The sequence below is a fragment of the Sphaeramia orbicularis genome, chromosome 18 (assembly GCF_902148855.1).
Source record: "Sphaeramia orbicularis chromosome 18, fSphaOr1.1, whole genome shotgun sequence".
Lineage (NCBI taxonomy): Eukaryota > Metazoa > Chordata > Actinopteri > Kurtiformes > Apogonidae > Sphaeramia > Sphaeramia orbicularis.
The window spans coordinates 4,627,445-4,638,416 of record NC_043974.1 but is presented as its reverse complement, the minus strand read 5'-3'; the positions used below and the strand labels follow the sequence as shown (position 1 = coordinate 4,638,416).

Genomic DNA, 10,972 nt, shown 5'->3' with positions numbered 1-10,972 from the left:
TATTCAACAGGATCTGAATGGAAAACGCTTCTCAACGTTATCTTTTGTGTTTTTGTTTTGTTCTTCTTATGTGGTTTTATTTATTTTCTACATTTTAGACTTTTACACAATAGTTTTCCATTGGCTTTGCTCTTCTTTTATTCCATACACATATATTTTGTATTTGGTCTGTAACGGTCCACATACCGAACCGAACCGTTTCAGTTCACACCTGTTCAGTTCAGTACACAGCTGGACCCAAACCGCACAGTATGTTGACAAAAAGAAAAAGGAAGGAAAGACGTTGTTTGATGCGGAACTTTAAATCCACGCAAGTTCCACAAGGACATATTGAAGGAGCGCACATTGACCCAAAATATGAAACAGCAGCTGATATAAGGAAAAAAAAAAACAGTAAATATGATTTGAACCTGGAAGGAAGAGACTGAAGACCCTCCACCATCATTACAGTCTGTTTGGATCAGTTCAGGTTCAGGTGAAAGACAACGACGAGGAAAGAGACGCTGATAAGACGAACGTTGTTTACTGTATGAACTATGGTAGTTCTGAAACACTTACACTAGCTCTGTCTGTCTGTCTGTCTGTCTGTGTCTGTCTGTCTGTCTGTCTCACACACACAAATATACAAATACACAAAGTGGCCTAAACAGTTTGTTAGCTGTCCTAAAATAAATATTGGTAATATTTGGTTAATTTTGTTTTCAATGTTGCTCTTAAGTTTGTTAAAACAGAACACCAGTTTGCCCTCTTGTTAATGTGGAATTTTTTTGTTGTTATTTTAATGCAGAATGTGAACTGACAGAACTGTGATTAGATTTTTGTTATTTGTTCAAAACTACCTTTCAGGGAAAAGTGCAATAATAATGTTTAAAAAACATTTAGTAATATTTCATTTATTTTATTTTCTGTGATTTACAGCAGCAGAATTATATTATTCCTGTTTTTCTATATTCTATTGTCTCCAAAAATTGTGGGGAAAATGTTCAAAAATTCACAATAAATGCATTAAAGACATTTTAAGGGGTTTTCTACTGAACTGAAAAAAAAAAAAAAAAAAAACGAACTGTGGCCCTCAAAACCAAAAACGTACTGAACTGAAAATTCTGTGTACCGTTACAGGCCTATCAGTGAACCAACCATTTATAAACAGCCACACTGATGAACTGTTTCAGACCAGTGCCTGCATCCTTCAAACATGAATCTCCCACTGTTGATTTTGCTGTTCTGTGGCTTAACTGTGGCCCAGGATGTTCATGAAAATGTCACAGAAAAGACTGAAACACAACCTTTTTTCCCATCTGATATGTGTGATCTCCAGAGAAAGATTGGTGCCATGAAAGAACAACTGGCAGCTTTGGCAAACAGACAGAACAACAGCGAGAAATGGATTGAAGACCTGGAAAGGAAAGGTAAATTCAAAGTTTTCTTCTCATTCGCTGAGCTTAATGGTGTGGACCTGCTACAGTGGCAGACCTCGGCTCTGTCGGTACCTTTTGTGTAGATATTGTGCATTTTATCATCATACAACTGATATAGTTGCAGCAGGTGAGCTGTTAATTGAGTAAATTACAGTGTCATGTCCCATGTGTGGTCATCCATCATGTTAATGCAGACTGAGATCATTGTCCTTTTATTTATGAATGTAGTCTTTAATGGTAATACGTAGTAAAAATGGCTCAACAAAGTCCAGTCGTAAAACCAGTGGTGGGCTGTGTATCCACCTTTACATATATATATATATATATATATATATATATATATATATATATATATTTATCTTCTCCACAGGAAGCATTAAACAACAGTGTATTTAGTCACATGTAGTGGTGAAGCTGCAGGTTGGAATGATCTGGATACTCCTCACCGTACGCTCTGCTATGATGACCGTTTCACAGAGCCTGTGTTTGCTTTGTCGACTTTGAAAATAGGAATATGATATATCCTTTATGCAGTTAGAGCCTTTGAAATCTCCATAAACCTGACACACTGAAATCTTTAAGCTCTTAATTTCACACATTTTATTTTATTTTTTTAATTCTTTAACTATTTTTCAGTCATTCTTTTGTATCCAGACATCATTACACTGCATGAAAAACCAGATTATCGACCCCGTAAACGCCCGCAACTTCAAAGATTCCCGGTAATTATCGTGAGTTTATAGAGAAGTTCAGCTGTGCCGGAAACTGCCGGAAACGCAGCCAACGGGCGAGGGGAGGGCGGGGCGGGTGTGGGGGTTAACAGCTCACGGAGGTGTGAATGACCCTAATTTACATTTGAATGTCACTGGTGCCTGCCAAGGTCGGCCACAGAGACAGCCATGGGATGTTTTTTTTTTTCTTTTCTTTTTATAGCATCCCATTGGATGTTACCACAAATGACAGCTCACATGTGATTGGTCATCTGTGCAGCATTATAATATGCCCCACCCATTAAAAATATTATTATTATTGTTTTTATTATTATGTTTAATATTCAGATATTTATTTATATATTTATTTATTGTCATTGGGTAATAATTCACATACTGAAAACATCACCACCAATATCAATTAAGAAAGAACACGACTGCCAAGATCATGTTAACAAAATAAAGACAAGCTTTAATAAAATGTAGAATACAAAAAAGCACACTTACATATTTAAGAAAACAGTGCCAACACTCTCAAATTAAAACAAACTTAGAATTTCCACAGTCAGTTCAGTCAGATGTGCTGTCCTCACAACATGTGACTGTGCAGCTACAGACACAAACAACACAGTAGAGTCCAAACAAGGCTTTCTGTTCTGAGTTGGAGCATATCCTTTACTTGACGTTTTCTTTAACGTTTTTGTAACTGCAACATTTAAAATACATCCAACTTCAATTACTAACAGACAGTTATTATTACAGTTATTATTAATTACGCTACACACGTAATGCACTCACATCACTAGCTTGAATAGCATAAACATTAGCTTCATTACACGTTCACAGAACAGTTTCAGTCAACCAACATCTAGAACCCAATGTTGTTTTCGGATATATACGCTTACAAAGAAGAAAATTTTCCACGGCACACAGTAGTAGAGCACACTTAACGAACATGAGTTTTTCTGAACTTTTACTGCAGAGAAAATAGTGAACGGCAAATATACGGCAAAGATCATCTCTAGCAAAAGAGCACTCACTCTGTATACAACCTTAGCGCACAGCGAACACAAAGATCCTTAAGGAGGCGACATGTCACTCCTATCAATTCTTAAGCCAACTGCATTTTAACAGATTTTAACAGATTTATCTATTATCAACTTATTGTAACTTATGAAATTCATTTATACAACTTATGAAATAAGTTTGATCTTTGACGTAAAAACATCACATCAGACAAGTGCTGGTGCCAGCTTCTCTGAGGGTGGTCCAGTCCAGTCTTCTGTGGTGGTAGAACATGTGTTGGTTCTGCTGTAGTGTCTGTGGTGGTAGAACATGTGTTGGTTCTGCCGTAGTGTCTGTGGTGGTAGAACATGTGTTGGTTCTGCTGTAGTGTCTGTGGTGGTAGAACATATGTTGGTTCTGCTGTAGTGTCTGTGGTGGTAGAACATGTGTTGGTTCTGCTGTAGTGTCTGTGGTGGTAGAACATGTGTTGGTTCTGCTGTAGTGTCTGTGGTGGTAGAACATATGTTGGTTCTGCTGTAGTGTCTGTGGTGGTAGAACATGTGTTGGTTCTGCTGTAGTGTCTGTGGTGGTAGAACATGTGTTGGTTCTGCCGTAGTGTCTGTGGTGGTAGAACATGTGTTGGTTCTGCTGTAGTGTCTGTGGTGGTAGAACATATGTTGGTTCTGCTGTAGTGTCTGTGGTGGGTAGAACATGTGTTGGTTCTGCTGTAGTGTCTGTGGTGGTAGAACATATGTTGGTTCTGCTGTAGTGTCTGTGGTGGGTAGAACATGTGTTGGTTCTGCTGTAGTGTCTGTGGTGGTAGAGCATGTGTTGGTTCTGCTGTAGTGTCTGTGGTGGTAGAACATATGTTGGTTCTGCTGTAGTGTCTGTGGTGGTAGAACATGTGTTGCTTCTGCTGTAGTGTCTGTGGTGGTAGAACATGTGTTGGTTCTGCTGTAGTGTCTGTGGTGGTAGAACATATGTTGGTTCTGCTGTAGTGTCTGTGGTGGTAGAACATGTGTTGGTTCTGCTGTAGTGTCTGTGGTGGTAGAACATGTGTTGGTTCTGCTGTAGTGTGTGTTGGAGTGCAGCTCAAAGGTTAGAGCTCCAGACTCTGGAAGGATGGAGGCCTTACAGTCAACCCAGATGTCCCATCAGCAGTGCCATCTTCTTCATCAGACCTCATATCCATTGTGATCCCCCTCCATAAATCTCCTCCTTGTTGTCCACTTCACCCCTCTTTTTCCTCCAGCTGCTGTACAGACAGAAGTACCATCAGTGCTGCACTGTGAGGCTAACAGTAGTAGAATGTGGTGTTTGTGTCAGATTCAGATTAAACACAAATTCTTATAAATCTTCCCGTCTTTCTTCTCTGCTGTGGGCTGAAATGTTCATGGCTTCTGCCTGGACTGTTAGATCTGGTCGGCTGTATGTGTAGTTCCATCACAATGTTTCTTTATGTCTTACAGACCACTGGAATTAAAATATACAAGTTAGGAAGAGTAAAAAAAATAGATGCATAGGATTATAACAATAGAGAAACAAAACACAACAAACTATTAAAGTTACTTAATCAACAGGACTCCACTTTCTACTCCATTCAAGCCTGGACTTGCAGCTGGAGCTGCCATTAAATGAGCAGTCACTGCTTCACTGTGGGTGAGCTCAGTCTGAAAACCAAATAGAAATAGTTCAGAAAAAGCAGACATTAAAGGCATACATTTACTTCTATAGAGCAGAATGGATCCAGGCTTTTTAAAATCTTACCTTTGCTCTGGTTCATACCATCTGTTGTTTCCTTCACTGTTTTGCAGACAGCGCACACCTTCCGAAAAAAATACAAGACAACGTCACTTTGAGGAACAAACCCCTCCAGGTTCAAGCAGGTCAATGTGACAGATTCATGACTAATCAGTTCCACAAGTCAAACCACATTATCATACTCTGTGCAATTAACTAAGAAAGTCACACTAAGATAAAATTCCCACCCAAATAGCACACATGAAATAATTAATTGAATATATACTTACCACAGTTTTTGGATCATGCACAAGCCTTGTTCTGGTTCTTGTCCACAGTCTGGTGGCTCATCCAGTGTCTGCCTGGTTCAAGTCAGTGAGTTGTTGTCTCACCTCCACCGTAAACTGCTGTGTCATGTACGACTCCATTTACATTTGTATACCTCACAGCAGGACCATTTACAAACGAAAACCTCACATAGCCCAAGGGGCGGGGGGAGGGGTTACTGCCAAGGCTCTCTAACCAGAGGGTGGGAATTCCCGGCAATTCCCGGCAGTTAGAGAGAATTTTCTGTGGTGACTTCAAATTCCCACCAGTAGGCGTTAATTTGAAGTTCCACAGCAATTTACAGGGACGTTAACTGACGAAAACCCCACTTTTCATGCAGTGATTTTCAGTGCAGCTACAGATGGAAGTGGAGCGGTCGGACCCTTCAACACAGACACAATCTTAGTATATCAAACTGTGATGACGAACATCGGCGATGCCTACAACCAAACCACAGGTAAAACCAGATGTGTAGCCTAAGCAGTGTAAAGACAGGACATGACTGTTTCATGTTGGTGTTGATGAATATTCAGATCTACTGCTGTGGTCACAACAACCACGCTCCTTTATTGGGTCTGTGGCGCATTTATTGATTTATTCTGCAATATCATTCCAGCCCCTCCCAGTCTGTCACATTATCACACTCCAAAAAAAGGATTATCAGACTTGGATAAATTGGCTTGAATTTGGAATATTTATGTTAAAGGATCATTTTTTTTAGATTGAATTACTTATTGAGACTTAATCTTGTTAAGATTATTTGACTTGTTCCAAGAATTTTCATCTGGAGCTGAACCACTCAGATATTACAACTCATTTTAAGCAATATTTATTGAAAAACAAGCAGCACTGATGAGGATGGCAGACACTGAAACTGTTTGCCCTGAAGAAATTTGTACTTGTTTTATGCAGTTTTACCGATACGTGACTATTGAGTCATAACATCTTCATAAGACCATATCTGTCTTTCTGTCTGTCTGTCTGTCTGTCTGTCTGTCTGTCTATCTATCTATCTATCTATCTATCTATCTATCTATCTATCTATCTATCTATCTATCTATCTATCTATCTATCTATCTATCTATCTATCTATCTATCAGTGCTTTCAAATGCTTAAAATTTTTAATCAGGTTAATCACAGGGTTGCTGTGGCTTAATTTTGATTAATCGCAATTAAATATGCATTTTTAATCTATATTAATCACATGTCATACATATATATATATATATATATATATATATATATATATATATATATATATATATACAGGGTGGGGAAGCAAAATGTACAATATTTTGAGGCAGGGATTGAAAGACAGTGTATGACCAATTAGTTTATTGAAAGTCATGAGAATTTATTTGCCACAAGAAAATGTACATAATAGAAAATGTTTTTATTCTGTGTCCTCCTTCTTTCTCAATAACTGCCTTCACACGCTTCCTGAAACTTGTGCAAGTGTTCCTCAAATATTCAGGTGACAGCTTCTCCCATTCTTCTTTAATAGTATCTTCCAGACTTTCTCGTAATAGTTTTGCTCATAGTCATTCTCTTCTTTCCATTATAAACAGTCTTTATGGACACTCCAACTATTTTTGAAATCTCCTTTGGTGTGACGAGTGCATTCAGCAAATCACACACTCTTTGACGTTTGCTTTCCTGATTACTCATATGGGCAAAAGTTTCTGAAAAGGTATGGATAATAGTGTTAGGTATGATTATGACATCAATATATGTTTGGTTTCAAAACAATTGATGTAGTGCCTGCTGAGAAAAAACAACTAAATGTTCATTGTAAATTTTGCTTCCCCACCCTGTGTGTATATATGTATATATATATATATATATATGTATACACACACACACACACACACATATATATATATATATATATATATATATATATATATATATATATATTAAAAAAACTTACTATGAAGGCTTATGAAAGCATTCTATAATCCTCAGATATTTTCTTATTTTAAGAAAACTAGATCAGTGCAATTTTCTAACTTCACTGGCACATCATTTTACTTAAAATAAGACATTTTAACCCAATAATGACTTTAGTTTTACTATTTTTGTACATTCCTTTTTTGCAGTGATAACAGTTAAACTGAACCTTTAGGTCAAAGCAAATCTGTATCACTGAACAGTGATAGTAATTAATCAATAAAGAACTAATTAAGTAATTAATCAATAAATAACTGAACAGGAAAATAAGTGTAAATCTAGGTGGGAGGGAATTTTATTTTCTGACCTCTACCTTTCCCTCAGACTCAGTATTTTCGGTGTAGAACCCATATGAGTTATCGGCACCAAATTGTGCCAGTCCAATAGTTTGTCGAAGGTCCTGTCTCTACACAGAATACTTGCATTGTTTACATGATGATTTCATTGATGATTACATTGTGTACAAAAGCATTTTCTAACAGAGATGCAAGGATTCCCTAAACTCATCAGTCTGTTTCCACATTTTGTTTCCACAGGTGTGTTTACTACCTCCGTTTCAGGCACTTACTACTTTACCTTCTTTTACCATGCGGGAAGAGAACACCCAGCAACTCTACGTCTCTACAAAAATGAGCAGCTTGTTGCACGAAGCCATGATCACAAAGGGGGGGATGATGGGGCTGATAATGGAGGCAATGCAGTAATTCTACAGCTGCAAAAAGGGGACCGCGTGTTTGTGCGCTTGCTTGCACACACACACATTTGGGCAAAGAATCACATTACTACCTTCAGTGGTTTTCTGATTCGTTAAGTTTAACCCATAAAGACCCAGAGTTACTTTTGTGGCACTTCCTAAATTACCTTTTCTCTTTATTTGACCTTTCTTAAGTGATTTAACACAAATTATTTTAATATTGTTCTCTAGAAGAGAGCAGACAGGTTTCTGAGCTGTTCTGCTGTTTCTGCCTCCCCCACTCTGCTTCCTACTGATTTGCCCTTGCAGTTGTCTCAGCTGACTTACTTTAACTTTTGGATCCCCTGCTTGCTGAGCTCTCGAACAGCGAATATGGAATCGATCAGCTGGTCACTCAGCACAATTGACAAGATTTTTTCACCCAGGAAGATGGGCTCTGGGGAGCCCGCCTGCCCTCACAGAACTTTCGCAGCCGGATACACCATTGACGCTTGGGACAAGTGGAGAGTGGTGTGTCTGTTGGTTCTGTCAGTGGAGGATATCCAAGAGATCTAGTTATTTGGATTTATGGTAGCGGGACACCTTCTAATTCAGTGGTTCCCAACCTTTTTTGGCTCGTGACCCCATTTTAACATCACAAATGTCAGGCGACCCCAGACATTCAAAACAGAGACATGGTTTTTGATCATGTAACAGTTTCCTATTCTATGTTGTAAATAAACGTTAATTTTAGCCAACATTTAGACTATATAATGTAAATTTTTATTAGTAAGTTTTTTGTTATTAGACATTTCTGGCGACCCCAGATATTCAAAACAGTGCCTTTTTTTTTTTGGCTAAAATTAGTTTTTGATCATGTAATAGTTTGCTATACTATGTTGCAAATAAATGTTCATTTTAGCCAACATTTAGCCTATATAATGTACATTTTTTATTCGTACGTTGTAATTTTTAATTGTTTTTTTTTATATAAATTATTAGAAATTTCTGGTGATCCCACACATTCAAAACAAAGACTTTTTTTTTTTTTGCTAAAATTAATTAGTTTTTGATCGTGTAATAGTTTGGTATAATATGATGAAAATAAACATTAATTTTAGGCAACATTTAGGCTATATAATGTACATTTTTATTAGTAAGTTTTAATTTTTTTTTATCAATTACTAGAAATTTCAGGCGACCCCATTTGAATTCCAGGCAACCCCACATTGGGTCCTGACCCCAAGGTTGAAAACACTGTTCTAACTGGTCTTAGAGTTGCCCTGGTCTATCGCAAAACTGGAAAGATAGCAGCACGCAGAGACCCCGCTGCTGTCGGTCAAAATTAAGGAGCACTTTGGAGCGGTGAGTGACAATGTGAAGGAATTCCAACGGGTGGTGACGCAGTCGGGAGGATATTATATATTATATGTAATGGACCAACTGTGTAGAGACCTTACTGCTCTGAAGTGAGGAGTAATGCTGAGGCCCAGTTATAACAAAAATCAGAGTTAGAACGAAATTAAACAGAAATCAAGTTTTCCCTGGTCAAATTCTTTCCCCTGAGAGCTGAGAAAAGCAGCTGGATTCTTCTCTAATCTCCTCCCCCTGCAGTCAAAACACTTTCCATGGTCAAGACACAGTAGGGAGTGAACTGAGAAGGACTGACAACAACTGAAGGACAGAAGGACCTACTGTGTCTCTTATTTTGCACACAATCTTTCAAGGACACACACAACACACACACATACTCCCCCCTCCCCACTCCAACCTGTCTGCCCTCAAACTCTGTTTTTTCACCCTGTCCCCTGAATCCTACCAAATCCACTGAAAAGTACCAGCATGTGTCCACGTGTAATGTGTGAAAACTGTATGATGTCTTATGTTTGTGCTTTGCATTATCCTCTGTTCCTAACTGCAGATTTCAAAGAAGTTGCAGCGGCACAATCTCCTTAATCATCGATGTTAATTTTGTTTGATGTAGTCTGTGCTGTGTTATGGAAATGTTCAACTGATAACCCACACACAAAGAGGCGGAGAGAAAGTTAGAGTTAAAATAAATAAATGCATTTATTGAGAAGTTTCCACCACAGCTGTCAAATGACAATAAAGGCTATTCTGATTCTGATTCTATAGTTTCCTTTTATTTTCTGATCATGTAGATGTTCATCAAAGCTCAGTTTAACGTTGAGAGTTATTGTATCAAAAAGAAAGAAAATTGAAGAAAAAAATGACTTTTTCAGCAAAGCTATCAAATAAAGAACATAAACCCAGTGTGTCCATCCACTGTCATTGATCCAACTCCATGGGTTTTACTAGTGAATCAGTGTTGGAGAAGATGACGGTGTTTCCACGGTAACTACTGAGCCTCTGAACGTCTAAATGGGTCATATCTGATGACCATGAAAAGATGAAGAACTGTATTTTACACCAATTATTTCAACATTTTAATAGGTTTTGTGGTTTTGAAGTGATTAAACTTTTTAGATCAGTAGATGGTTTTGGTCGACGGTGGATTTTTGGGTCTTTAAGGGTTAAAAAAAAAACTTAGATGTATTTGTCTATAGCTAAAAATAAATGTATTTTCACCATATTTGACTTGTCTCTTCCTACACTATACTGTGTAACACTTTGACTGAACAAACACAAATAGGTCAGTTTTATTGCTTTATTATTTATCATGTTTTATTGTTGTACAGAGGAAAAAACACTTGTAGCTGCACTTTAAACTCCACTGGGCTGTATTTTCATGAGGTCAAAGTTCAAACTTATGGCAGCCAGCATCCATATTTAGTACAGTAGGATTGTCCTTGATGCTTGTAACTGTTGGATCGAATAAAAAAGGCTTCATGAGTCACCAAAGTCATTGATTTAACTGCCTGTTAAATCAATACCTACCTGTCTATCTGTCTGTTGCAAAAAACAACATTAATATATATGCTTTTTTTTGGATTTTTTACCAGACAATATGACACAGAAAGTAGAAAAAGCATAAAGTCAACCAAAACCCACCAAAGCCACCAATTATATCCTGGTAGTTTCACACATTTATCAAACTGTAATGTCAGTACCCTGTTGATTATGTCAATAAAAATAAAAGATAAAGTTATGAAATGCAAAGTGACGTTCTCAGATGAAATATGCTATA

General features: G+C 37.6%; 1 protein-coding gene across 2 annotated transcripts in view; it reads left to right on the top strand.

Annotated features, from left to right (window-relative positions):
• The window catches only part of LOC115438514 (C1q-related factor-like), a 9,462-nt gene extending 904 nt beyond the window's left edge, over positions 1-8,558 (top strand). For both annotated transcript variants that reach the window (XM_030162173.1, XM_030162172.1), the window contains 3 exons: positions 1,319-1,409; positions 5,541-5,657; positions 7,688-8,558. In XM_030162173.1, the coding sequence (XP_030018033.1) occupies positions 1,319-1,409; positions 5,541-5,657; positions 7,688-7,962 (483 nt within the window). In that variant the 3' untranslated portion in view covers positions 7,963-8,558. The remainder of the gene's footprint in view (positions 1-1,318; positions 1,410-5,540; positions 5,658-7,687) is intronic.
• The last annotated feature ends 2,414 nt before the right edge of the window (positions 8,559-10,972 follow it).